Below are 23586 nucleotides of genomic sequence, written 5' to 3'. Positions count from 1 at the left end.
GTCACATAACGTTGAGAAACGTCATAATGGAGAAGGAATAAATTATGTCCCCTGAAGTTAATCATACTGTTTTCAACCTTTCCAGATTATTTTTCCACCCTTTATGCACTAATAGGCAGTACATGAATATACCAAAAGACAATGGCGTAGGAAATTATTCGCGGAAATTTCATATGTACACTCAAGTAAAAGACCATAAGTACAAGAAGAGGAAATCTGAATAAAATTAGCATAAATTCTTTTTTTTTAGAATGTTGATTCAATTAGAGAGTATTACATGGTTGGAGCACTATCTATAAATAAATCAGGCCTTACAGTGATGAAGGCTGTCAGAAGCTGATAACATGTACTTATGTGTAAAATGTCTACTTGGCATGTCCTGATTTTAAAACTTGATTCCAGCTACACATACATACATGTAGACGACCTTTAAGAATACATCAAATAAATTGATATTTTGAATATTCTGATATCGTGGGAAGAGAGTTAAATTCATTCATTTTTAAAACGACAAGTCTTTTTCCTGGCTGCAAAAACATCTTAAAAATTGAAATGTTATTTCCTCCTTAAGCCCTGCCCAGTTTATTGAACGTTGGTTTCTCAATCTCTTACTTATTTCATCCTGTTCGAAAGTCTTCCTTCCCAATGAAATTTAGGCTTCCCTTTCTTGTTCTGGTGCCAAATATTTATAAATGTAATAGTTTTTACTCCTTCTTGTTTTAAAACATTTCAACCGGCCAGATCCATCATGTACATGACTTGTTGGAAATGATAGCAAGTGCTGAATGTTCGTAAGTAAAGATTGGAGTGGTTATACACGCAAACTCAACTTACTTTACAGATCTCTTGCTTTGTCGGCTTCCATTTAAATTAAAGCTTATAGGTACATAGGTTTTAAAGGGAAAGCAAACAATAAATTGCACCAGAGGCAGAAAGCAATTTCCTTAAGGTGATTTCGACAATAAACAGATGCCTTCTTCTGTGCATTAGTCTAACTAGGGAGGGGAGTTTTGAGGGACCGTGGGGCCTTCAGGGGAGATTCCCCCACCTGCATGGTAGAAAAAGCAGCATCTGGGTACATAAAGTTGATTGTGTGGATAGAGGTCTGTGACAGTTGCCTCCCTACCAGATGCCCAGGAGTTGATGGTTTGGCGTGAAATGTAGCCCGTATTTATCTCCAAATTGTACCTGATGTTCTGCATTGAAAACCAAGAAAGAACAATATTTATTCTGACTTGGGATAGCTGCTGAGAAACACCGGGATTTTTTTGCTCACCTGAGTTGTGAGCTCCCGTGAGCTGATGGGATCCAGTACAGCCCTCCTTGGGCTGTCTGTTTTGATAAGTCTGTGTTCTAAATCATGATCTATCGCATCCCTCCTCATGCTGTTTTACATTTACTCACTGAATCCATCCTTTACCTGTCTATCGTTATACATTCTTCCTTCATCGTTCCGTCTTCCAAAGGGATTGTGATTTATTTCTTCATCTATCATGATATATTCTTCCCTTAATTTAGCTTTCCAAAGTGATTGTGATTCATTTCTTCAACTGACTGTCTATCATTGTACATTCTTTCTTCATCGTTCTGTCTTCCAAAGCAATTGTAGTTCATTTCTTATCTGCCTGTCTATCATTGTACATTCTTTCTTCATCGTTCTGTCTTCCAAAGCAATTGTAGTTCATTTCTTATCTGCCTGTCTATCATTGTACATTCTTTCTTCATCGTTCTGTCTTCCAAAGCAATTGTAGTTCATTTCTTATCTGCCTGTCTATCATTGTACATTCTTTCTTCATCGTTCTGTCTTCCAAAGCAATTGTAGTTTATTTCTTATCTGTCTGTCTATCATCGTACATTCTTTCTTCATTATTCCGTCTACCGAACGATTGCGATTCATTACTTATCTGTCTATATTATTCATTTTCCCCCCCATCATTCTGCCTTCCAAAGCAATTGGAATTTATTTCTTCATCTGTCCATCATTATATATATTCTTCCCTCAACTTTGTCTTTCAAAGTGATTGTTTTTTGTTCTTCATCTGTCTGTCTATCGTGGTGTATTTTTCTCTCATCTTTTTGTCTGCTGAAGCAGTTGTGATTTTGTCTTCTGTCTTGTTTTTCCTCTGATGATTTATTCATCTGTCTTTCATGGAACTTATCATTGTATCTGTCCTTTAGTTCTTGTTATCTATTCCTTTCATTAATCAATCCAGAAAATGTCTTCACAATTAAACATTTCTTAGGTTGTTCAAATTACACTTTGTTGTCTGTGGTCTGTCCATAATGGTCAACAAAAATTAGAAGAAATGATGATTATGGTTATGAAGACAAGTAAACTTGGATAATCAAGTTTATAAAGTGTTTTCATGATCATAATCCTACAGTTTCCAAAAGCTAAGCTAAAACCTTTTAGCAATCTTCTCAGGTTACTGAAATGAGAGTCAGAGTCATATTTCATTTCCATTATAGCTTAGGCGACAGGAGAAAAACATAGACCCGTGGTCATTATCTTGGTCAGTTGAAACTCAAGGGGGTTTCCTTCATCCATAATATTTTCTTTGTTACATCTTAGAAAATGTCTAATCTACTGGGAGGTGAATATGGTGACCATATTGCATGATCTAAAATGATAACGTTTTAGGTCCAGTGTGTATTTATCTTATTTTTTTTCATTAAGTTGTCAATTAGGTTTGAAATCTACAGATAGCCACATTTAGAAACATGATATGGGATTAATTTTGGAATTTGTAATTTGAGACTGATAAAAGTAATTTGTTTGTCAGATAATTTTCCGGGAGCAATGGATTTCTCGTCAATATCAAAGTTACAGATGTGTTACCTGTTCAGGTGTACACCCCAGGTAGGCTCCTACAAAGGGAATGCCGGATTATTGTAGTCGCACTGTCTTATCATCAAAGGGACACCGAAAGTCTTTACCGTACCCAGCATATTGAAAAACGAGGATAACATTGTTCTCGGAAATCCAATGTCTTAAAATTGCCCGTCATGTTGAAAAAGTGTGATAAGATTATAAGGACATGTTTGAGTCATGCCTGTTACGACTTGACCAATCAGTTTGTGTTCTACTCTCTGGTGTGTACTTTCTTGGTCACAGAGTCAGGTGATTGAGATGTACAGCTTGGCGCTCTCATGCAGTTCAATGATTTAGCCGATCAGATTAGGATCGAGGCTTCAGGTTTAGGAAAAAGTCACAAAACTCAAGTTCAAATTTCTGTTGTCAATAAAATATCATAATTTTCTTTCAGGTTAATAATATTTTCTTGTTGTTTAAGTAGTAAAATTGCAATGTATGTAGATTGATGTATGTAAAAATCATATTTTGGTATGATATGAATATGATGAATGAGACATTTTATTGCTGAAATAGGGAATTACGGTCCCTGTGGGCCTCTTGTTAATTCAATTAAGTTGAGGTATGTCAATTTTTGGCTTATCTGCCCTGAAGGTCCAAATAAGCATGCATCATATGGTCTTCACTACATGAGGGCATACACATTTAGAAGGCATGAAAGGACAAATACATAGTTTCTACCAGAATAGTCCCTGGTGTCCATTCCCACCCTGGGGACTAGTCTCTGCATCATATCTTGGAAAAGGCCAAGTTCCCCACCCTAAAACTACACATATTTTGCTGCGTATAAAGAGGTATATGAAACCCTGTTACAAGGATCAACATGTATGTCCATTGCTGCCCCTGTGGACTAAGTCTTGTATGGATCATAAATTGAAATCGGTTTAGATTTCCAACCAATATATACTATTGGTAGGCATGAAAATACAATTACAGTCATGCTACCACAATTAGTCTTGGGGTCAATCCCTATCCATGGGGACTAGTCCTTGATTTATTGCATGGAAATAGTTGAAAGCCTAGCCCTTGAACCATTTATATATTGCTAGGCAAAAACGTTTATCAACTACGAGCAGGTTGATCCAGTGAGCTGGGAGTGAGGAAACCTATAGTGGTTGTGAGAGAAAATATTTTATTATAGACAATGTTTGCTGTTTTTGCTAAAGTATCCAGGTTGACGATACCGTCCCGGTCATGGCTTTGTCTTACCAAAAAAAGTGTATTTTGATCAATTGAAAGTTTGATGTTTCTCACCAAAATATGACAAGTTTTTAAAAGTATATGTTTTGTTTCTTTTACAGCTGATTAATGCCGAAAGTGAACACAATGAGAATGAGCTAGCCCAGTTAAAAAATCTGGTCCTTGTCGGGGAGTCCTGTCTACCACAACAGGTAATGTATTAACGTGCACAGCTTACATTCTATGATAGTTATAACATCTAACGCTTTAGGAACATTTATGTTCAAAATTGTGCTTCATTGGACCAGAAGAGTGATTAGGCCAAACAAAAAGAATGTGTTTGTTTAAAATAAACATGATTTATTTTACAACAATTATGAATTAAGTTATTTCAACTTATATATTAATCACTCTTGTTGGCTTGGATGTCAGTGCGCTTAATTGGGGTGGAATTGTGGGAGGAAACCGTAGCACCCGGAGAAAACCCACATGGTTGGGCAGATGACTCCATACCCTTTCATGTCTGATCGAGGAATCAAACCCCGGCCGCCTTGGTGAAAGGCAAATGCGCTTTCCACTGCGCTGTGTTTGTTTCCTGTTACATGTTTGAAAAAATAAGGGTAGGTAGCTATAGGTATAGGTATAGGTAATATATTTTCTTTTTTTTTGTTTTATAAGGTTTTTATAGAAGAGTGATCTTGATTTAACATCGCTTCCGTTAAAATTGCCAACAAAAGTTTAGGGTAGGCACAATTTTTTTTTTAGCCTTATAACACATTTTTTGTTAAAAATATTCATGGAGAAATATTTGGGAGATATTTTGATATGCAGTCTACATCTGTCATATATTATATATACCATATTGACCTTATCAAACACATGCCTTAATAAGAGGCCCGCTCCCCTTTTTCTGAATCAATTGAGAACAATTATTGACAAAATACAGGGTCTGTTGGGTCCTCATCAGGTAGTTGTTTTACTCATTCACCCCTGAAGGCACATTTTAACTCACCAATTCAAAGGTTGGAATAGTTCATTCCGAAATTTCAGGGGTGAATGAGTTAAATGACTGCCTTTATGGGTATACATTTGTCAGGTATCGTCCGATTCATTAGGATTTGCAGATGCTCGGTAAAGAATCGTATATTTTTAGGAAATAATGTGAAAATTTGTCGTCAAAAATTGTCCCCCTGCTTAAATACAGCTTTTTTGGGATATATATATAAAGGGGTCGTATTTTACTGATTGTTACCCAGCTACAAATATAACTGTTTGTAAATAATCTGTAGCAGAAAACTCTAAATAAATGTTACTTAATAAGGGTGCCCAGTCTCTCAATTACCCTCGCCCGGTGCCCTTATTTGGTCAAATCCTGTATTGACTGGATACTCAGCTGATATGCTAGGTTATGTTGAATGTATAGTGGGGCCAAGACCAGGACAGATATATAATGAAAGGGGTCTATTGTACGAGTAAGATAGAGTACACACAAACACACAAGATAGTGATGGGGCGGCGGACTGCCTCTCTGTGATAAACACAGGCCCACCCTTGTAGTGGGTGAAAATTAATTTTCTGAATTTGTGGATACATGATAACAAGATTATGATGTTAAGTGAAAAGTGTTGATGGGAACATCCCACAGTCTTATCAATTAACATTCCACTCCACTAATAGTAGGGAGATAGACCTACACATCTAGGTATTTACATACTGTGGCTGAGACAGACCTACACGCCTAGGTATTTACATACTGTGGCTGAGACAGACCTACACGCCTAGGTATTTACATACTGTGGCTGAGACAGACCTACACGCCTAGGTATTTACATACTGTGGCTGAGACAGACCTACACGCCTAGGTATTTACATACTGTGGCTGAGACAGACCTACACGCCTAGGTATTTACATACTGTGGCTGAGACAGACCTACACGCCTAGGTATTTACATACTGTGGCTGAGACAGACCTACACGCCTAGGTATTTACATACTGTGGCTGAGACAGACCTACACGCCTAGGTATTTACATACTGTGGCTGAGACAGACCTACACGCCTAGGTATTTACATACTGTGGCTGAGACAGACCTACACGCCTAGGTATTTACATACTGTGGCTGAGACAGACCTACACGCCTAGGTATTTACATACTGTGGCTGAGACAGACCTACACGCCTAGGTATTTACATACTGTGGCTGAGACAGACCTACACGCCTAGGTATTTACATACTGTGGCTGAGACAGACCTACACGCCTAGGTATTTACATACTGTGGCTGAGACAGACCTACACGCCTAGGTATTTACATACTGTGGCTGAGACAGACCTACACGCCTAGGTATTTACATACTGTGGCTGAGACAGACCTACGCGCCTAGGTATTTACATACTGTGGCTGAGACAGACCTACACGCTTAGGTATTTACATACTGTGGCTGAGACAGACCTACATGCCTAGGTATTTACATATTGTGGCTGAGACAGACCTACATGCCTAGTATTTACATACTGTGGCTGAGACAGACCTACACGGCTAGTATTTAAATACTGTGGCTGAGCATTTACGAGGATGGAATCAGAATTTTAAAGAAAAGAAATCTGGATTTAGTGATTTCTTTACTTGTACACTACAGGGGAAATAAGTCAGGCCTTATAGATGAGCTATATACTCCATCAACTTCATAAATACATTGGATCCCTGACTCGTTATCAGCTCAGTAAACATCGTGTCTTATTCAGATTTAATAATTAAATGAGTTACTTAAATAAGATAAACCATCGTCACATGTGGAATTTGTAATATATTCTGCTATGTCTTACTAATATTTAGAATCTTTCAGAAAATGGAAGTAGCTGCAAAGTGTCTATAAGGCATTTGTTTTAAAGATTGTAAATTTTCTGAAAATCTTGTTTTGTGATATTTAAAAATAAAATTTTAAAAAGATAATGAAATGTGTCCTGCTGAAGGTAGGATCTGAAAATTGATTTCCTTTTTTGTTAATTTCCTTTTTTTCATGAAATCATTTGAAAGAAAACTTGTCAAGATCTCATTAGGAAAGGGGCAAAAGTTCAACAGAGAGAAGAACCCTGTTTATGTAAATCTGACAATGTATATATTTTAAATTCTTGATAGTGTCTTCTTTGGTTTGGTTTGGTTTAGTATTGTAAAACGTCCTATCAACAGCTATGGTCATTTAAGGACGGCCTCCCCTGTGTGCAAGATGCATGCGTGTACTGTATGCGTGTGTGTTTTGGGAGGCTGCAATATTTTCTTGTTTGTCTCCTTGTGATAGCTCGGAACTGATGCCGACTTTATAGTGCTATCTCACTGAAACATACTGCCAAAGACGCCCAGCAGGATACCCCACCCGGTCATATCATACTGACAACGGGCGAACCAGTCTTGATTATATAGTGTCAATTAAAATGATGTTACCAGGTTTTATACACTACCTTTCATCAACTGTGTATAAAACAAGACTGTAGTTAATTCTGAAGAAGCTGTTATTTACGCATTGAGACAAATATGATCTAAAATTCATCTAGAAACTGTCTACCTGTTAAGAGAAAACTCTGATTTTTTTCATATTCTCCAAATAATATAGTGAAAAAAATTGTGATTTAAATTAAGTGATGTAAATGTAGGACGTTAAGGGCCAGAAGGAAAAATATTATCAATCTGTGTCCCGTTAAACAGAGTGCTTCAAAAAGTAAAAACACCTGGCAGCCCTACAAGGAGACGTAGAAGTGATATATCACACAGGTGAAGTCAGTGTTACCGCTAACACAAAATTAATTGATTCTTTTTTTCAGGTCTGTTAATGTATTATATAACTTGAGGCAGTTTTGTAAATTATCATTTGTGATGTAGAAAACAAACCAATTGTTCAGAACAAAAAAAATCAGTTGAAAGATTGGTCCTTGGTGTTTATACTATCTATGTTATGATAACATTTAATTATATTTGATGCCAAAATTACATCACAATTAAAAAGCGGTGACAGATTGATTTAGAAAGCATCCCCTTATACTAAATGTTAATTGTTTATTTCAGACGTTCATGCTACTCTGTGACCAAACTGATCTAGACCATGCCTGCTATTTAGCCCAAAAGCTTGCTATATATCTGTTTTAAAAAAGCCTCAGGTTTCAGACTAAAAATTGCCCAAATAAATATTTTGTTCCCATAATGTAAATATTCACAAGTCTGATCTTCAGGCCTTCGTTATCCACCCATATAATGAGAATTGTTGTAAATGATGGTTGTTTAGGCCCCTGAGTTGTTTTAGACCTGATGTGCTGTTTAGCATGTTACCTGTCTAGGCCTACAGGCTTCAGCACATGAACATAAATATTGTGTGGTTTGTTGCGGGCCAACTGTTTAGCCCACATAGGCCGCTGAACATCTCAGCCTGTTGAAACCTAGCTGTCTTATAGGCCCGGAGCTATACGCCTAGGTTGTCCATTTGGAAAAGTTTACCTCTTAACTTGATGATGAGGTGCCGATTTATACAGCTAAGCTCCGTGCCCATGCATGGACATAATTATATTGTGTGGTTAGTTGTAGGCCAACTGTTTAGCTAGGCCTGATGCACAGAGTCCCCAGATCAGCTGAACATCAGCCTGTTGAAACCTGTCATGTAGGCCCAGAGCTATAGGCCTATAAGCTTAAGGTTGTCCATTTGGAAAGAAACGGGACTGTATTTTACTTCTAAACTTGATCACGAGGTGCCGATTTATACAGCTAAGCTCCCTACCCATGAAGGCCTGTGTAACATATAAAAGATATGCCAACTAAATATTTGTCTGTCTGGAGTTTTTAATGTTACACAGCGCTGCTACCCAAAGATAAATTATCAATACAAAACTATATGGATTGTGTCATGCTGAACATTTGCCTGCATGACAGATAGCTGCAGACAGCGTGCACATCTATATGGGGCTTATGTCGCTGGTGAGCACATCTATACTGGGCTTATGTCGCTGGTGAGCACATCTATACGGGGCTTATGTCGCTGGTGAATCAGCTGTGTTCTGTAGATAAGAATACATGTTTAGTTGTAACGGTAGGAAGAGATAGATAGGGAGTTATAAGTTACAGTCATTGTGAATAGACCTGTAACCTTTACTCCACAACCTCTACCTTATCAATTGTACCAAAGTCATTCGAGTTAGAAATTATCCTGCCACTAAATGTCGACAGAATTGATGGCCTCCCTATAAAAGCCATCACCTGTGCACCACGATCACGCCACAATTGAATGTTGTATGTTCCTAGTGATAACAATTTGTTGCGTTTTCAAATCGTGGATGGCTCATTTCTCGCATATTTAACACTTCACAGGTCAGCGATTTTCATAGCTTAATTTGAATTTCAAATGAGATTTAAGAGTTTTGTGTTGAAGCTAGGCTACACCATGCAGTTACTCTTGTGTTTTGTGTGAAAACTTGGCTGGTATTAATAGTGTGTATTAAATGTTTCTACAGAAAAGGTTACCAATCAGCTTGTGTTGTCGTCAGTATTAGGGCATGGCGCTCTACATCCTGGGTCGAGCCAACCGTGTATAATATGCTGTAAAAATGGCAATCTTCACATAGTGGACAATATAGCTCACCTGGCACAAGTGTTGGCTTGCGTGGTGGTGCTTCGTTCATCATCTGTTGTCCTCCGTCAGCTTTTTATTTGAATGGCATTTCCTTCCAAAGTACTTGGACTATTAAAGCCAAATTGTAGCGGTGGCATGCTTGGCCCATGGGGATTACAAATATAAAATTAGAGATGCTGACTCCCCTTTGGGGTTGAGGGATGAAGTGAAAGAAATTATCTGTTTTAATTGAAGCGACAACTCCTCCCAAATTACTGAGCAGATTACCAAATTGATGTTGAAGCATTTATAGTTCATAGCAATCAAAACTTTATAAACAATTCCAGGGCTTTAGCGCTGGCTAAAATGGATCAAAGTGCAATTCTTGTTCTTAGCCCTTGGGTCATAATTTGGAAATGATTGAGATCTCCATTATTTAACCATATATATGCTTGGCCTAATGACAAAAACATATCATGCTACCAGAATAAGCTCAGGGATCTTGCTTCACCCCTGGGGACTTAGTCCCATGTCATTACATGAAAATGGTTTAGATCCATATATATTATTATAAATATTACTAATAATACTTTAAATGATAATATTTTGCTAAGATTACTAAAAAATACAGGTCCTCTGGGTCTCTTGTTTTGTATTTTTTACATTATTCTACATGTTCAACGATAGCATCTCTTTTTGACGCATTTGATTGTAGAAAGTTTACAAAACCGGTGTTAAAAAGTTCACATGTTTCAAAGTTGAAGTCAACTATTACAATGCCTGATATTTGATATCAGAAATATGATCAAATATTCAAACAAAATTAGACTCGCATATTCATGTTTGGAATGCACATATTGTAGTACAGTCAGTCTGGGGGAACTCCTATGAAGGTAATTGTAGAATTATCATTAATTGTAATTTAGTTAATTAATGTTAATGATTTGGTGGGTTACTGCTGAGAAAGTTAACCCATTCACCCCTGAAGACACATCTGAACCCTTCCAATTCAAAGGTTGGAATAGTGCATTAAGGAATTTCAGGAGTTTTTGAGTTAGGGAGATGTCGGACAGGTATAGCTGTTATGTTGTGTTAACAAGTTGCCTGTTACGTTGTCAAAGCTAACAAGATTTTCAGTTATCTCCGTTGATGATAAAGCTAACAAGGTGTCATCTCTGTGTAATGTTGATATGTTGTTAAGCTGACAGTACTTTTATATAGAAGTGCCAGGCTCCTGGCTACCTGTAATGACAGTCTGTTGGAGTCACCTGTACCTGTTAATGTCAGGAGTCGCTGGTCCATTGTCCCCCCCAACAGAGCTCACTCACAACAGATTGACGGGGCCCATAGACCACTGAGCCGTAATTATCCGTCAGCTTTGAAGGACCTCCACTGAAGATATTTCTTTAAAAAGTAATAATAAATTTTTGATTAGATTATTCAGAATTTTGTATGTCCTACTGTGTGCACCGATTAGGACTTAGATGGATTTCATATTTCTAATGTAGGCAATATTTTTCGCTCTGGAAATTTCTGTAGAATAGATAGCTAGGTGTAATGTAACTTAGGTCACTGGAGGACAGGTAAATATGTAAGGATCAGTGTTTGTAAGGTAAAAATATCCCAACTTAGAGCAGGTATACATGTCTGCCTGGTTCTCTTCCAGGAGAGAAATAAGTCTCATCTACCAGACGGCTTGGTCCTCTTCTATGAGAATATATCATTCTCTTCCATGATAAAAATACACTCTTCATTCATGGAAAATTATCATGCATTCTCTTCCATGAAACATTGACATCTCATTCCATGAGAAAACATTGGTTTTGCACGAGATATTGCCTTCTTCCATTGGAGCCTGACTGTCAGCTGAGATATAAAATCTCTTCCATGAGAGATTGTAATAACCTTCTGTCAGGGACTCGCTTTTATTCAGAGATGTACTCTCCACTGAGATTGAGTGACTACTGTGTACATGTATCCGACCCAACAAGATTCCTGATAACTGTTTATCACTATTCCAACTATCTAAGCAATGCCAGTCTTCCTGAATGAGGATATCATTTCATAAATATTATATATATAATCTACCCCATGGTTTGGGCTGGAGTCTGTGTCAGAAGATCAACTCGCTGTAAAACTTGGATCCCCACAAACCCTGCTGTATGACTATAAGCTGCAACTGCAGGTATAATGATCGTTTTTATTCATCGCCGTTAACATTTACTAAATCCGCAGCCTTCCACGTATCATCTTTCATAATTGTGAGACCAGTGAAGGGTATTAAATGGCTAGACACCAAAAAAATACCATTATAATGTTAAAAAAAATTGTGAATGTCTTTTAACCTCTGTTGAGCTTTTTTTGAGACGTGAGAAATCGGATGATGTTAGAGCTAGTTTTACATTAAATGTCTGAGATTGTAAGTTATTAACAGATAATGATAGGAGGTCATCAATTTACTAATGTGAGGTTGATCATGTTACTTCAAAGTTTTTTCAAATTTTGAAGCTGTCGAATATAGACAGCATTTTGTTGTTATAGCTCCGTGAATTACATTTATTTGTTTAGCCCACTTTCTTCTGATGGTTGGCTGTTTAATTTCCTTTTCGTTGTTATCCATCATTAATTCAGTTTCCGATATGCAGTCAGTTGGTGCCTTTCTAAACAATTTTTTACTGGTATATCTCAGAAACAATTTAAGGGATCGTAGCAGAACTGTGTTGCCATAATCCCCATTATGAGCTAAAAACCACAGAGGGCAATCCCAAGCTGGAGAAGCTGCCATGTTAAGTGCTGTTACAATCATTGAGTGGTTTACACCAGGACTAACTCCCTTCCCAATAAATAATAGAATGATGAGGCGGTAGATCATGAAGTGGTTTACAAGGGGACTAACTCCCTTCCTCATCCTCCCCATTCAATAGTAGAATGATGAGACGGTAGATCATGAAGTGGTTTACAAGGCGACCAACCACCTTCCCCATCCTTCCCATTCAATAGTAGAATGATGAGGCGGTAGATCAAGAAGTGGTTTACAAGGCGACTAACCACCTTCCGCATCCTCCCCATTCAATAGTAGAATGATGTATGGGGACTAACTCCCTTCCTCATCCTCCCCATTCAATAGTAGAATGATGTAAGGGGACTAACCACCTTCCCCATCCTCCCCATTCAATTGTAGAATGATGTAAGGGGACTAACCACCTTCACCATCCTCCCCATTAAATAGTAGAATGATGTATGTGGACTAACTCCCTTCTTCATCCTCCCCATTCAATAGTAGAATGATGTATGGGGACTAACCACCTTCCCTATCCTCCCCATTCAATAGTAGAATGATGTTAGGGGACTAACCACCTTCCTCATCCTCCCCATTCAATAGTAGAATGATGTAAGGGGACTAACCACCTTCACCATCCTCCCCATTCAATAGTAGAATGATGTAAGGGGACTAACTCCCTTCCCCATCCTCCCAATTCAACAGTAGAATGATGTATGGGAACTAACCACCTTCCCCATCCTCCCCATTCAATAGTAGAATGATGTAAGGGGACTAACCACCTTCACCATCCTCCACATTCAATAGTAGAATGATGTAAGGGGACTAACCACCTTCACCATCCTCCCCACTCAACAGTAGAATGATGTAAGGGGACTAACCACCTTCACCATCCTCCCCATTCAACAGTAGAATGATGTATGTGGACTAACCACCTTCACCATCCTCCCCATTCAATAGTAGAATGATGTATGGGGACCTACTTCCTTCCTCATACTCCCCATTCAATAGTAGAATGATGTAAGGGGACTAACCACCATCACCATCCTCCACATTCAATACTAGAATGATGTAAGGGGACTAACCACCTTCCCCATCCTCCCCATTCAATAGTAGAATGATGTATGGGGACCTACTTCCTTCCTCATACTCCCCATTAAATAGTAGAATGATGTAAGGGGACTAACCACCATCACCATCCTCCACATTCAATACTAGAATGATGTAAGGGGACTAACCACCTTCCCCATCCTCCCCATTCAATAGTAGAATGATGTATGGGGACTAACTTCCTTCCTCATTCCCCCTATTCGATGGTAGAATGATGAGATGTTTAGTAAAAGTACAAACAGAGATAGGTAATGGGGAAGTTCACCTGTAACTTCAACACTAGGCTGACATCTATCTGTCTAACGGCTTCTACAAGATAACAGGGATGTTCATGTATGATTGTTAATTAAAACCAAACGCTAGGTTATCAGTCACTGCACATGAACCTAAACTGCTAATTTCATCCTGTTCCAAGACAGAAAAAAACCCTGACATATTGAATTGGAGTGAATCATTGTCTCGTGAACGCCACCTTGTTTTCTGTGTATTTCTTTACTTTTCATTCTGGTAAATTTGTATGCTGAGTGTTTCAGTACATTTGTCTTCTCCTCGTTGTAATCTGCGATCATACTGATAGAACTTTGATGCTGCAAAGGTGAAAAACCTCAATGAGCCAATCCTTGTTTTAGGACATTTGTGTACTTATTTGTTTCCTTCTGGTTGTCAGCACGTATGTAAGCTCTTGTTTTAATCAATAATGCCTGTATTAATTACATTCAAAGCGACTATTTTACCTGTGAAACGTAATGCTTTGCTATATTTAGATCTTACTTGTCATGTTGAAATGTTATATATAAACGTTTGAAATGTCAGAGGCCTTCTCAACATTGAATTCTAAATTGAAATGTTGGATGAGCTGGTTATGATAATGGTAACATATGCTAAACGTAAAACAGAATGATTTAACCGAAGAAAGATATGATTTCATTAAGCCTCTGATGTCTGAGAAATTTCTAAAAATATCATCCTTGCTAGGCTGATAAATCATTATATGGACCTCAGTAAAGGTCAATAGTTATATATTTTCATTAGGATCAATTTAAGTTTGCTGTGGTGTAATTTTAATGGAAGATCAACTAATAAACAATTTAACTTGAAAAATAAGAAATAAGACTATTATATTTCAGATTTTTAAACAAAATAAATCTCTGATATCCTTTTTGTTTACCTGCTAATATATTAGAACTTGACCAGTTAATTACTGATGAAAAAGTCCTTCACAGGCTGTCATCGTTTTACAAACACACACCACAAACTAATACTATCCACTTCAGTTTAGGGTTGGGTAAACACTGAAGTGAGTACACAAAGACTGTACGTCTGACATACTACTACGTCTGACATACTACTACGTCTGACATAATACTATGTCTGACATACTACTACGTCTGACATAATACTACGTCTGACATACTACTACGTCTGACATAATACTACGTCTGACATAATACTACGTCTGACATAATACTAGTGTTGGTTTTAAACTGTTGAAAACATTGTTGGTTTTTATGTACTTTTGACAATTGAAAATATATTTGTGGCACATTTTAATTGTACATAGGCCTATAGGGCTACGGTGGCATTCTCGCTTTGAGCTAGAGGAAATTTCCCTTTAGCTCAGTGGTAGAGCGTCCAACTAGGAACCTGGGGGTGGCAGGTTTGATCCTCAGCAGAAGCACACTTCTCTGTTTCCCGTTTCAAATGGTGTCCGTGGCCTTACATGTGGTGACAGGGAGTTAGAACCTGGGTTGTGGTGTTCGAGGGCGAACACATTTATAATAGGGGAGTAGTGTGGCAGATATTAATTGTACACAGGATTACGGTCAACTTCTAGCTTTGCACTAGAGGGAGTTTCCTTTTAGCTCAGTGGTAAAGCCACCGACTAGGAAGTCTGGGATCGTAGGTTCCATCCCCGGAGGAAACACACTACTCTCTTTCCTGTTACAAATGATCAAACTTGACGGTGGTGAACTGTTATGATCTATCAATGTTTTGATGTACTGCTGCCATATTATGTGAAATTTTGTTTCAATGAAATAGTTTGTACCAATTGAACCATGTCAGAACTACATAGATTTCTGTTAAAACAGTGTGATGATAAACAATGTCTCTACTCTTGTATTTTTCAGACTGCCTTTTGGAGATGCATTAATATAACAGTGCCTGGTAAGTCAATAATTAAAACACGTTTGCATTCGTAGATGTAGTCAAACAAAAGGTCTAAGGGCAAGCTTGATATTAAATGCCCTTTCCTCCCCTCCCTTGTCCATGTGAAAATATTGTGTGTGCTCATGTCGTTGGTTTTGACCCCCGGTGACCTCATGGGAAAGGTCTTTGTGTGGCAGTGAGCCCTTGTGACCTTGTAAAATGGTCTTTTGTTTGCAGATTCATTCACTAACTGTTAAAGGGACTGAAAAGGTTTAAACAAGTCTGAAGTAGTCACTAGATAGCCAGAAATGTTCACCACTGCCTTCAACAATCGCAATGTCGCATTTTGCATTTAGATCTTTATAGAAATTACTTTCAATGACGAGCATAGTTCTTTTGAAAAAAGAGCTCATGAATTAAAAAAAAATCCAATTTGACAAAAATGGTAAAAAAATGAATTAAACAATACCATTTTTTTCCTCAAATGAATCAGAAATAAAGTAATTATGACTCCTTACTGCTGTATACCAGGACATTTTTGCCGGAAGAAATAGTTTTCATGAATGTTAATATCCATTTGTATATATTACCCTTCGTGATGGAAATGTTGTGTTATGGTAAGCTGATGGTGAATCACCCTCATTATGTAGGGAACAGGATTAAACTGTGCTCAGTACTGCCCAATATCTATGTGTACTTTAGTTCTCACGAACACAAGCCTTTATTGTATTCCCAAACTACACTCACCTGAAGGTAAAAGTGATCATATTGTCATTGAAATTCTGCGCAATTTTGACTTAGAAATAAATCATGTTCAGAAAATTTAGAAATAAATCATGTGCAGAAAATTTAGAAATAAATCATGGTCAGAAAATTTAGAAATAAATCATGTTCAGAAAATTAGGTCTATGTATCATGAGGAACTATTAAGAACTTGCCGAAATGTTAAACATTAGTTGGGAAACAACAGGGGGGGTGGAGACCCAATGTCCCTGCAAGGAAGTCAGTCCCATAGTAGCGGTAAATTAGCTAAACCTTTTCACCTTATCAGACTGTGACTCTTAGCAACTTGATGACGTCACAGTTATTCTTTATTGTTCTAGTCACATGACCTTTATTGTCATTGTACCATAGTTGCAAACATCATGTTACTGTGCTCTGAAGACGGCCTCCCTTTGGCCGAAACATGTCAGCACTTAGGATGTAAATCAAACATTACATTTTGTACTGGATTCAGTGGTGTTGTTGCTCATCATTTCTATTTTCATTAATTGGGAAAGTTATTTTCATATATATGCAAGGACAACATTGATCGGCAAATTGGAAGCTTAAAGAGATTTTAGAGAAATCTAGTAGTGAGGCGGGTAACTCGGCCATTGGATGGATGTTTCGTGAATTATTCGTCATGTAATAAGGGCAAGAGAAATGTACTGCCAGACTGGGATTCAAACCCAGGACCCTTCAAACTCTGCACAGATGCTGTTCAAATTGAGCTTCCTGGTTTTCGATGATCAGCCCGTCCAATTTCGCTATAGTCGAACTTTGCATCCAAAAAACTGAAATTCAATATTAATCAAACGGTATGATAGCCTTGTATACATAGGCTAGTGTTGCCCTGTGTTACGATTCTATACAAATCAATTTCTGTCTAGTATCTAATGGGAATAATATGTTCTATTCTTATAATAAAAAAATACTCTAGTATAGAATGCAGACATCCTGGGCTCTAGTCTGTCAGTGACATTTAATGTACAGTATAAACGTTAATTGCAGATTATCTGTCTTAAATTAATCCCAAAATTAAGCTTGTTGCAGGGAAGGCAGTTGTACCTGAAACATCAGCTGGTTGCGTTTTGAGCATGGCCTGGTGATCTCGCAGGGTTTCAGTACCAAATCACCCTTCATGGACTGAATGTGTAGTGTTTACATGTATATTAGTGATAATTGTACCATTTGGGACGGGACCGTTTGGCGTTCGGTCACAGATGTATATGACAATCCAGGATTAATTAGATAGAAAAAAATATTCTTTTGTTGCCATCGTGTCAAGACGTTAAAGGAAGTTATTTAAATTTGAACTGCAGACAAATATTTTTTTTATTGTACTGGCGTGTATGTAAGTCTTGTTAATAAAGGGATATACGAGAAAGTCATAATGGGTTTCCTCAGGAATTTTAATTCAGTCGTAATTGGAAGTGTAAGCTAACAAGTCGCCGGGGAATAGAGTGGGTTAAGTCTGTAGTCTGATTGTGTTTGTACGGGAACCTGAACTTAATGGATTGTCAGTTAGACAAACATGGACAGTAAACACCCGTGGACTGGCAGCTATTGTGTTAGGACCAAGCACTGTTTATTTTTGGTTTTCATAGGTCAGTCAGTCTGAATCTACTTGACAGTTGTTTTGGGTTTCTGGAGAGGGTTCACTCTATAATTGGGTTGTGTTTTTCATGGGTTACTAGTGAGACAGGGCTCTATAATTTGGTTGTGTAGGGTTACTAATGAGACAGGGCTTTATAATTCAGTTGTGAAGGGTTACTAATGAGACAGGGCTCTATAATTCAGTTGTGTAGGGTTACTAGTGAGACAGGGCTCTATAATTTGGTTGTGTAGGGTTACTAGTGAGGCGGGGCTCTACAATTTGGTTGTGTAGGGTTACTAGTGAGGTAGGGCTCTATAATTTGGTTGTGTAGGGTTACTAGTGAGGCGGGGCTCTATAATTTGGTTGTGTAGGGTTACTAGTGAGGTAGGGCTCTAAAATTCAGTTGTGTAGGGTTACTAGTGAGACAGGGCTCTATAATTTGGTTGTGTAGGGTTACTATTGAGACAGGGCTTTATAATTTGGTTGTGTAGGGTTACTAGTGAGACAGGGCTCTATAATTTGGTTGTGTAGGGTTACTAGTGAGGTAGGGCTCTATAATTCAGTTGTGTAGGGTTACTAGTGAGACAGGGCTCTATAATTCAGTTGTGTAGGGTTACTAGTGAGGTAGGGCTCTATAATTTGGTTGTGTAGGGTTACTAGTGAGGTACTAACTAGACTGTAGGTTCTATGGGGATGTCAGTGTAGGTACTAACTAGACTAGGTTCTATGGGAATGTCAGTGTAGGTACAAACTAGACTGTAGGTTCTATGGGGATGTCAGTGTAGGCACTAACTAGACTGTATGTTCTATTGGGATGTCAGTGTAGGTACTAACTAGACTGTAGGTTCTAAGGGGATGTCAGTGTAGGTACTAACTAGACTAGGTTCTATGGGAATGTCAGTGTAGGCACTAACTAGACTGTATGTTCTATTGGGATGTCAGTGTAGGTACTAACTGGACTGTAGGTTCTAAGGGGATGTCAGTGTAGGTACTAACTAGACTAGGTTCTATGGGAATGTCAGTGTAGGTACAAACTAGACTGTAGGTTCTATGGGGATGTCAGTGTAGGTACTAACTAGACTGTAGGTTCTATGGGAATGTCAGTGTAGGTACTAACTAGACTGTAGGTTCTATGGGGATTTCAGTGTAGGTACTAACTGGACTGTAGGTTCTATGGGGATGTCAGTGTAGGTACTAACTAGACTGTAGGTTCTATGGGGATGTCAGTGTACTAACTAGACCGTAGGTTCTATGGGAATGTCAGTGTAGGTACTAACTAGACTGTAGGTTCTATTGGGATGTCAGTGTAGGTACTAACTGGACTGTAGGTTCTATTGGGATGTCAGTGTAGGTACTAACTAGACTGTTGGTTCTATGGGGATGTCAGTGTAGGTACTAAGTAGACTGTTGGTTCTATGGGAATGTCAGTGTAGGGACTAACTAGACTGTAGGTTCTATGGGGATTTCAGTGTAGGTGCTATCTGGACTGTAGGTTCTATGGGGATGTCAGTGTAGGTTCTAACTAGACTGTAGGTTCTATGGGAATGTCAGTTTAGGTACTAACTAGACTGTAGGTTCTATGAGGATGTCAGTGTAGGTACTAACTAGACTAGGGTCTATGGGGATGTCAGTGTAGGTACTAACTAGACTAGGTTTTATGGGGATGTCAGTGTAGGTACTAACTAGACTGTTGGTTCTATGGGAATGTCAGTGTAGGTACTAACTAGACTGTAGGTTCTATGGGGATGTCAGTGTAGGGACTAACTAGACTAGGTTTTATGGGGATGTCAGTGTAGGTACTAACTAAACTGTAGGATCTATGGGGATTTTAGTGTAGGTACCAACTATACTGTAGGTTCTATGGGGATGTCAGTGTAGGTTCTAACTAGACTAGGTTCTATGGGGATGTCAGTTTAGGTACTAACTAGACTAGGTTCTATGGGGATGTCAGTGTAGGTACTAACTAAACTGTAGGTTCTATGGGGATTTTAGTGTAGGTACCTACTAGACTGTAGGTTCTATGGGGATGTCAGTGTAGGTACTAACTAGACTNTATGGGGATGTCAGTGTAGGTACTATCTAGACTGTAGGTTCTATGGGGATGTCAGTGTAGGTACTAACTAGACTGTAGGTTCTATGGGAATGTCAGTGTAGGTACTAACTGGACTGTAAGTTCTATGGGGATATCAGTGTAGGTACTAACTCGACTGTAGGTTCTATGGGGATGTCAGTGTACTAACTAGACTGTAGGTTCTATGGGGATGTCAGTGTAGGTACTAACTAGACTGTAGGTTCTATGGGGATGTCAGTGCAGGTACTAACTAGACTAGGTTCTATGGGGATGTAAGTGTAGGTACTAACTAAACTGTAGGTTCTATGGGGATGTCAGTGTAGGTACCTACTAGACTGTAGGTTCTATGGGGATGTCAGTGTAGGTACTAACTAGACTAGGTTTTATGGGGATTTCAGTGTAGGTACTAACTAAACTGTAGGTTCTATGGGGATGTCATTGTACTAACTAGACAGAGATGATGATGACAATCATGTAGGATCGCTCCATGTTAGTTAGCAGTCATATGAAAAAGGGTGAGGTGGAAGACAAAGAGTAGAAACTTAGAAAAAAATGTGAAGTGTTGCAAAGGGGCAGTAGATTAAGTCTGGTGTCCCCTGAGCAGAAGACACTGGACAAAGCCAGCGAATCTGCAGGGGGGTGTCATGCAGTGGGATACAGCAGGTCAATTCTCTACCCCACGCTGTACCGACTGGCTCCATGGTCAACTCTTTACCCCACCCTGTACCGACTGGCTCCACGGTCAACTCTTTACCCCACCCTGCACCGACTGGCTCCATGGTCAACTCTTTACCCCACCCTGCACCGACTGGCTCCATGGTCAACTCTTTACCCCACCCTGTACCGACTGACTCCATGGTCAACTCTTTACCCCACCCTGCACCGACTGGCTCCATGGTCAACTCTTTAACCCACCCTGTACCGACTGACTCCACGGTCAACTCTTTACCCCCCCCTGTATCGACTGGCTCCACGGTCAACTCTTTACCCCACCCTGCACCGACTGGCTCCATGCTACTGAGATATGTAGGATTCTAAAGAGGCACTCTCACCCAAACTAAATCCAATCGTGAAATCGTTTACCGTCTGAAGGATATGAAAACAAACCTGTTACTTAACCCGGGGTATTATCGTGTCACAAGTATATTACGTAAATAAAATTGTTGATCGAAATCCTCAGACTAAGGGCCACACAAGTATTACACAAAAAATCTGTATAATTTCTAATTTGCCAAGTCAATATTGATTTTAAGCCAAGGAAAACAAATGCCACATTATGAAAAAGGATTTTCGTTTTTGTTATCTATGGCATTATGAATCAAATATAGATGGCTGCGGTGAAGTTGTACTCTATTGCTGGGAGTCACCGGCACTCGATCAATAAATACATCTAGTGGGCCTATTGATACTACTTGATATTGACGAATACTGACTAAACAAAAACTCTTGTCTGCAGATAATGTCAAATTGTAGACACTATTTATTTGTGTGTCGAGGAACATGTTGTGATTAATAATGTTGAAAAGACATTTATATGTTGCAGTTTCCACGTGTACCCCACTTTGTCTGTAGATGTTAGCAATGGAGGATAGAAGGACTATGAGGAGTAGTTGATACTTTTGTTTGTACACTTATATAAATTATTAGCTGATTTAATGTGAAAAAATTACTTGGCACTAAAATCTCATTAACCTGTTGATGATTTTAAATCACCTGCCAGAAGGGCTAGTGAACTTATGCGGTGTTCCAGGTCTGAACTGGACACCTGTCTAAACCGAACCCATCAAAACAAACCTGTCTTAACTGAAAACTTTGTACCTGTCTAATCTGAAACTTCATACCTCTCTTATTGAAAAACCTCAAACCTCTCTAATCGGAAACTTAATACCTATCTTATCTGAAAACTTTATACCTGTCTAATCTGAACACCAAAAACAAGTTATATATATATTTAGATTATACAGGTTTCTGTTATGACAGAGGTTCGAGTATAGTGGTAAGAGTTTCGGGGCTATGATTTAGACAGTTGGTATTTATGCTGTAAGGTATAGACAGTTGGTATTTATGCTGTAAGGTATAGACAGTTGGTATTTATGCTGTAAGTTATAGACAGTTGGTATTTATGTTGTAAGTTATAATTAGTCGGTATTTATGCTGTAAGGTATACAGTTTGTATTTATGCTGTAAGTAAGGGCCACTAATCATCATTAGCTCTCCCTCAGTCACTTACTTGAACCACTAATGAGGCCATTAGGTTGTGAGGTGGAGCTTCCATTACAACATGATTTACCGATGATCTTGTTGCGTACCCCACTCAACTTATCAGTCATTATATTTACCTTTTTTTTTGTCCATAAAATTTGGAGATATACATAAGTACTGGTACTTGTGAGTAGTGTAAAGCTGCTCTGTGTGTCTAAGTGTCAACACTATCGTAGTGACTGTATTGATCCACCTATAATAAAGCTAATACCCTATTATAACAGATCATTGATCTGCCTATCCAAATTTTAACCTTTTCCTTCTGAACATATACTTCTGTATGAAATAAATCTAGAATATTGTGATCAGTCTTACATTGTAATCAGGGTGTATTTATATGTGGTGGGACCAAGCTCCTTTTCTAGTAAGGGAAAACAAGGAAAATGTCAGTGCAACCAGAACGTCATCTTGGTTACCAACTGTCTACATTTCTATATAATTGAGAAGAGTGATTTTGTAACAGGAAAGAGAATAGTGTGCTTCCACCGGGGATCGAACCCTTGATCTCCAGGTTCCTAGTCGGACGCTCTACCACTGAGCTAAAGGGAAATTCCCCCTAGCTCGAAGCTAGAAGGCGACCTTAATCCTATGTACAATTGAACCCTGCCACACTACTCCCCCCTTTTTAAATGTGTTCGCCCTCGAACACCACAACCCAAGTTCTAACTCCCTGTCACCACAGGAAGGACCACGGACACCATTTGTAACAGGAAAGAGAATAGTGTGCTTCCGTCGGGGATCGAACCCTCGATCTCCAGGTTCCTAGTCGGACGCTCTACCACTGAGCTAAAGGGAAATTCCCCCTAGCTCGAAGCTAGAAGGCGACCTTAATCCTATGTACAATTGAACCCTGCCACAATTTATTTAGGACCCTAAGCACCCCATTTAGACTATGATTGATATTTCATCTAGTTGGCTGTTTCTTCTTGATTTTTAAAATTTGGGAAGGTGGATCTGCGGGGTATGACGAGACTACAGCACAGGATCTGTATGTAAGGATTATGGTCACCTTCTAGCTTTCATGCTAGAGGGAATATCCCTTCAGCTCAGTAGTAAAGCGTCCGACTAGGAAGTCTGGGATCGTGAGTTTGATCCCCCGTGAAAGCCCACTGCTCTCTTTCCCGTTACAAATGATGTCCATGGCCCTCCCTGTGGTGACAGGGAGTTAGAACCTAGGTTGTTGTGGTGTTCTAGGGTGAACACTTAAAAAGGGGGGG

General features: G+C 38.8%; 1 protein-coding gene across 1 annotated transcript in view; it reads left to right on the top strand.

Annotated features, from left to right (window-relative positions):
* The window catches only part of LOC110448505 (reversion-inducing cysteine-rich protein with Kazal motifs-like), a 97683-nt gene that overhangs the window by 27225 nt on the left and 46872 nt on the right, over positions 1-23586 (top strand). The window contains exons 3-4 of the mRNA XM_021494778.1: positions 4174-4263; positions 15659-15695. Coding sequence (XP_021350453.1) covers positions 4174-4263; positions 15659-15695 — 127 coding nt within the window. The remainder of the gene's footprint in view (positions 1-4173; positions 4264-15658; positions 15696-23586) is intronic.

Source organism: Mizuhopecten yessoensis, unplaced genomic scaffold (assembly GCF_002113885.1).
Source record: "Mizuhopecten yessoensis strain PY_sf001 unplaced genomic scaffold, ASM211388v2 scaffold4105, whole genome shotgun sequence".
Lineage (NCBI taxonomy): Eukaryota > Metazoa > Mollusca > Bivalvia > Pectinida > Pectinidae > Mizuhopecten > Mizuhopecten yessoensis.
This window is presented reverse-complemented; position numbering and strand designations above follow the sequence as displayed.